Below are 6,691 nucleotides of genomic sequence, written 5' to 3' on the forward strand. Positions count from 1 at the left end.
CACAATCACAAACTAATCCTGCTACAGTTGGCAAGTAACTGTAAATGTCACATTCTCTCTCTCTCTCTCTCTCTCTCTCTCTCTCTATCTCGCTCCTAAACACACCCACCCCCACCTCTCAACACACACACACACACCTGTTTTCGCCCTCATTGCCCTGTGACCTTTAGTGTGTAACAACACTGTCCTCTCCTTTCACAACAGAAAACGAAATACTTTCTCTTACAACAGAAACGCACACACGCCCACTCACTCTACACAGGGGTCAAGTCCTACATGGCATGACAGTCTGCATCAGCTGCTCCTGTCCATCTAACGGGACAGGGCAACCACCCCGGGTCAGCCCTCTCCCCTCTTCTCTCCGCTCAGCGCACGCAGGCGTGGTGAGCGGTACTGCAGACAGGGGGCGGCAACATGGCGGAGAGCGTGATGCTGGTGCTGGAGCAGGAGAGCGAGCTGTGTTCGCTGAGATCAACACCGTTAGCATGAAGAACTGGCAAGCGTCCTGAAACAATCCGTAGTCGGAAGAGACTGTCGTTCTTTCTAGCATCTTTAAATGCTTTATCGCTTACGTTGCTCCTTACGCATAACCTAATTTGTGGATTTTGTTTGGATAAAGCAGGAGAATCGAGGGGTATCAGGTGGTTCCAGAATTTTCTTTTTCTTCCTATTTATTTCTGTCCTTGATGCTTCTGCACAGCTATTAGAGACAGGTGAAACCTTGGCCGCTGATTCGGGTTCCGCTGGTGATGTCGAGCGTGAAGCCGGTATCAATGCCGGGTTCGATGTCTCTCTCGGACCGGGAACCACCCCCGGGTCACAGGCATCAAGGAGCCACCGGCTCCGTTACCGGTGAAAGGATGGTGACGGGCTCTGGCTCAATGGTTCTGCCGGCTGGAATGATCAACCCGTCGGTTCCGATCCGGAATATCAAGATGAAATTCGCCGTGCTCATCGGTCTGATCCAGGTCGGGGAGGTTAGCAACAGAGACATTGTTGAGACGGTCCTCAATCTGGTAAGTAATAACATGGGCACACATGTGCATTATAGTAATTGGGTTTATTTTCTAGTAGCCCTTGCCTCTCTGCCTTCCTGCGGAAAATATTGTCTTTAAAAAAGGGGCAATGCAGAGCAATGCGTCCTGGATCATCACTGTTAAGATTGCTGCTGTAGGTAGTGAAACCTTTGGCAACGTTATATGTCGCACTTATGTAATGTCTCTCACCAGATTATTGATGATACCATCTTTGCACGTTCTATACAGGAAGGGGACAAAAATAAACGTTTTATTATCAAACTGAGTTGTATAAAGACCAGGCACTACATATGGACTATAGGCTACATATCAGCGCAACTTGTCGCACCATAACGTCATTTTAAATTAGCCTTCTTTGCCTCCATTTGCTCATCACTTGAAGCTTTTATTTTATGGCAAATGTGAACGTTGGCCATGAGATCTTTTCCTATGCATGATCACCTGGCTTTGGATGGCTCTACTAACTCCGTCTGCTAGAAATCGGAGCTATCTCAGTGTGATGCTCTTTGCGTGTGTGCCATGCGGGCGCGGATGAAATTGTGGAATCGAGTCCGACGGGGAAACATGCGCTAGAGAGAGTATCGCCATCCACCACTCACTGAGGAGGATCTGGTCGGAGTCATTACTGACACAGAGATAAGAAGCATTCAAGCCTACCAAGCAAAGGACAAGAACAGTATACCAAACTGTGGCAAAAAGCTTGGTTTCTTCAGTAAAGGCACTTTCAATAGGCTACTTTACATTCTCGAACTCCTAGCTATTACGCGAAACGCTTTAAATATTCCAGTGAAGGAGAATAGCTGTTATGGCCACATTTCACGAATAGCTTGATCAGTGACAAGGTGAATGGCAGTCAGTTTCAGGTGGTGCTTTAGTGACTTGAAGCGCAAGGGAAGGAGATGTAGACAATTCGCAGCTGACAGTACAGCATGTCTGCAGGTGCTCTGCTTTGATTTCTGACAGGGCTTTATGGGCTTTATGGGAGATTGATGGTCCTTTCCCTTCCACTGTTTTCCCCTTACATCACCTTATGATATCCATATTGATTAACTCCTGTGTTACCTCTGTCACGAACTTACACGATTCCTGCTCAAACCAAACATAAAGGTCTCTTCAGGAGGGACTAATCCAGATCACACCATTTACCTCAGGTGAGGCCAAGTTCCTGTCCATAGTACATGGACTTCCCCATGGACTCGTCTCTTGAGGGCTAAGATTGGTCCTTTTATATTGTTCATTCAGTGAATTAATTCTCCTGTCTGCACAGTGGGAAGCTTACTGATGAGAACAGGAGCAGCTCTCAACATGTTCAGGCAGTAAGTGGTCCGACTCCCGGAGACTCTTTCCACCTCTGAGCGTCATCGGGGCCATCTCCATGGGAACGGTGTGGTGGGAATAGCAAGCTTCACAGTCAACAGCCTCACTCACCAGAGAACGAAAAGAGGAACAGGAGATGAGAATGAGATCAAAGATTTCTATGTTAAAACATCTTGAGCATGTCAGATAGATCTAATAAGGGCTTACTCAACATTGCTTTAATCCTGAACAGTGGGATAAACTGCAATTCCAGTTCTCTTCAAATGTGGTGGTTTTTTTCAGTGAATATCAGACTCAGTTACCTTGAATTTGTGTCGGCAAATATTGCAAGCTAATTTATTGTTTTCTGTTAGGCTGAGTCTGTAACAATCCTCTCTGATTCGGTTGTATCTGTAAAGTATTCACAAACCTAGGAGGTGGGAAAAATCGATAGACGGGCCACTGGAGGACAGTGAGTTCTGGATGTAAAAAAAAAAAATGGATCTGACCAGATTTAATTTCTTTGTTTTGACTGCTCTCTACTCACTTTGTGTCCAGGTCTTTTACAAGTCAAGCAAGCAAATGTTGGGAACTCTTTCTCTGTGATATTAGGTCCATTGAGTGTTGGAACTCTCTTATTTTTCCACGGAGGGATATTGTCTGTAAACTGGCCTGATTAACATAAAGAACAGTCCAAACGTGGAGGTGTTGTAGTGAATCAGCCATAGCTGAGCAATCTCCAGAATATCAGACATGGTCGATGACAATTTGTCCTCTCTTCTGTACTTGAAGAAAGTTTATTGACCAACCTTTGTCGATCATTTGCTGAAGTAGTAGATGTCTAAGGTCAATTGAGTAGACTTTTGTGTGAAGTAATCTATTGGAGAGGGACTCGGAGAGGGTTTTACAATAGTTGACATTACCAAGTTTGTTACATACTGCAGAAGCTCTTAACAGTAGGCTATTTTGTTGTCCTTGAATTGTATTTGAAACATTGATTAAGAATCTACTGTCAAAGTGATGGAAGAGTAGATTTTATAAATGACTGAATCAAGTTGTTAGGCCCATTTTTTCCCCGCTCTTGTTCTTCAGCTGATATGCCTGATATTAATACTGTGCATGGATTTAGGGCATTCATTTAAATCACTTATTAAAGTACTCTTTAGAAAATGAAACTGATGAAGTACATTTCTCACTCCATTTTTAATCAGCTTTGATAAATGACGAAGTTCTTGTTGTCGTTGGTGCTACTGATTAGAACAGTGAAGAGTTATGGATCATCCAAGGCTTTTCAGGGTTTGACAAACGCTATTCAACCATCATTCATCAATTCTGTCTGACAAAAAGGGAAAAAAATAGGCTTAAGTTATTCCTCTTCTGAGCAGCCTTGGTAAATGTGGTTTGGCGTGACTCCTCGGGCTTTTCTCCTAACTCGTTCTCACTTTAAAACAAAACCCTTTTGCAGTTGGTCCTACTATCTTGACATTGGTGTCGATTCCCACAGTGAATAGCTGAACAAGTGATTTATCACCTGTTCATTATTTCTCCAAAAGGAGAGCCAAATAGAAGAAACATGGTGGCAGCTAATGATCTCTCACTCTCTCTCTCTTTCTGTCCGGTCCCCTGGATTTTCTGAAAGCTAAGAATCAGACCGAGTCCAAGGATGACGGACACATAGAGCAGAGCATGCAAAGATGCTTCACATCTTGAGAGATGGCTAACCAGAAAAGAGATGGATCTGGCCTGGACCTCGCCCTGAACTAAAGGAGATCAGTGGTACACAGAAACCTCTCAGAGAGCCGCTGAGAGCAATTTTGCATTGCGATTTTTTCCTGAAGAGAACTACATTGGAGAACTCTGCTGGGAAAAAATAAAGTGAAAAAAAAAAGCTTCTGCAGAACACATTGGGTAGATATGTGGTAGCTCAAAGATGGTAGAGGCTTGCTTTGATTTTTTACCATGGTGTGTAACAAAGCAAGGTCTGGAGGGAAGCATGAGATACATATTGGAAGGGGGAAAAGTGCATGATGCCATACAGATTTCTCTTGATGTCTTCTTTTTGATGGATGCTTTCCCATAAGTGTGGTATGGCAGGGGCTGGAACACCTTCCTTTGATCTTTAGGATATGTTGTGGTGGGGATCTGCAGGCTCTGACAGTGTTGGCTTGTACTGCAAAGCAGAAAACCACTAGAAAACCAAGGATTATTAATATGGCCTGCTGATCACTGTTTTTCATGGTGAATGTCCTACCAGAACAGAATATTAAACCTACAATCAAGACTAATTGTGGATAATATTTTTTTTTTTAAATATACAAGGCATAATTTTTTTCACATCAAAGGATAAACCAAATTTGTTTTGGCTTTGAGGGTTTGATAGCACATGGCATTTGATTTTCTTTGCTACTACTGGTTTGAGACCCCTTAGATGTTGTTCTGCAGTCAGTTCAGCAATTGGACTATGGCCAGCGACCATAGACTTCTGCTGTCTTTGTGTTCTGGAGCTCTGAAGGAACAGTTAAAGTCTTGACAAGTGGTCGTTTTGAAAGCAATGCATGTTCTGAGAAAAAGCTTAAAGAGTGGATGTTGTTCTGAGAAAAAGCTTGAAGAGCTAACTTTTTAACTTTTGAGGCATGCTGTCTTCATATGCCTCTGTAAAGAGTGGTTTGTCAAACCATGGTTTCCAAGAACTTGACACATTTTTTGTATTCATTGAAATGGCAAAATGAGGTTGTAACCAGAATCTTTGAAGTTACCGCTCGTCCCACATATCTGTTCAAATGGAATGTGTAATGATCCTCTATAGAAGACTTTTCTAAGTGATTTAAGAAATACTTTCAAAAGCTTATAGCTAAGGATAAATAACCCCAAATAAAAGAGCTCTAAGCTTAATTCCAAAACATTCTTTAGTGACACAAATTTGGATTGCAGCACTAAGTTGGTCACAAACAGGTGTCACACAGGCATGTGGACACCGAGGCCCTTTTGTTTTCCAGAATTTAGGAACTTGACGTATTCCCTGGGCCCATTTACAAGGCCGTGTCAGAACTACCGTCCCTTATCAGAGCTAATTAAGAGAGGTTAGTCGTTAATCTTTCTCGGCTAACAAGTGGGAAATGAGAGTCGTAATTTAGATAAGGCAGCAGCGTAACACTGGCAAGCTGTCCCTTTAAGGTGAATTTTAATTTTATCAAGAAAGTAACGATTGCTTTGTAAGGTCAGCCCATTTGCAGTTCCAGCTGGTTTGGTGCGTAATAAAGTTTTGATTTGAAGTGATTCTGGTTATAAGATTTCCCCGTTTCAATTTTAGCCTCAGGCTGGTGGTGCATCTTGAGGTCATATCGGTGCTTTGACTGCATTGTAATGAATATCATAAGCCAAGACCCATGGGGACCTGCACCTCATAAACATTCACAGTCATTCTCTTCTTCCATATGGTACCCACATGGATACAGTTGTTCAGCTTTGACAGGATGAAGAACGACTATCTGAATAAAATATTCTTTTCTCTTCTCTCTCTCTCTCTCGCGCTCTCCCTGTACAATGTCCCGTCGCCCTTTGCCTCTGTGTTGTTGCTTCTGCGTTTGTTAATCTCCAAAGCCAGCAGATAAAAGACACTGTGGCATGACCTTGCCACCGCGGAAAACAAGGCCGTTATTTATCATGCGCCCAGCAGTCAAACTTATGTAAGTACTTGACAGGACTTTCGGCTAAGGCCTGTCCTGTTCATCTTCAGGACTATGTTATTCTTAAATGCTTGTCCTCTTAGGTCAGGAGGTCAGGCGTAGACTTCCTCCATCCCTCTCGGCCATTTTGGGGAAACGTCAACAGTGGTAGTTATGTCACAATACAATTTGCTCTTGAATTGCGTTTTTGTCCGCAAATAGATTGATCCTGTTGCCACAGCATATAACTAGCTATACCATTTTTTCTGGTCTCCTGCCAGGGAAGTAGTATAAGGGGTGGTGGTGGTTGGGGGGGGGGGGTATTGATTTTGGTGCAGAGGAACGTTATCATGAGAGACAGAGCACGGCTATCACTGTAACAAGCTCATTTCCGTGGGTCAGATGTGCTCAGGCTGGCAAATGGCGTAATGAGTTTTTGGCCTCGGCCTCGCTCTCCCGTAGAGCCTTGTGTTTGCCGGGATTAGCTTAGTCTTTGGTATGCGATAAAGAGCAAATACCTGTTCTCAATGCAGAAAAAACGTTCTTTGAAAAATAAAATGAACCACAATCCACCCTGCTGGGCTTCAAGCTCACAGTCTCACATCTGTTTAAGAATGCCTGTTAATCTCTAAAGAACATGGTCGTAGAATAAGAAAACATTTGCAATGCTGAAAATTGGAAAATTAAATAAAC

General features: G+C 43.2%; 1 protein-coding gene across 1 annotated transcript in view; it reads left to right on the top strand.

The window, feature by feature from the left end:
• Positions 1-749: 749 nt before the first annotated feature.
• The window catches only part of LOC143121337 (neurobeachin-like), a 280,660-nt gene continuing 274,718 nt past the window's right edge, over positions 750-6,691 (top strand). The window contains exon 1 of the mRNA XM_076281696.1: positions 750-1,016. Within this exon, the coding sequence (XP_076137811.1) occupies positions 750-1,016 (267 nt within the window). The remainder of the gene's footprint in view (positions 1,017-6,691) is intronic.

This window comes from Alosa pseudoharengus, unplaced genomic scaffold (genome assembly GCF_046254945.1).
Source record: "Alosa pseudoharengus isolate Yale_2024_CS ecotype anadromous, Long Island Sound unplaced genomic scaffold, YU_APseudo_1.1 YU_APseudo_1.1_scf_13, whole genome shotgun sequence".
Lineage (NCBI taxonomy): Eukaryota > Metazoa > Chordata > Actinopteri > Clupeiformes > Clupeidae > Alosa > Alosa pseudoharengus.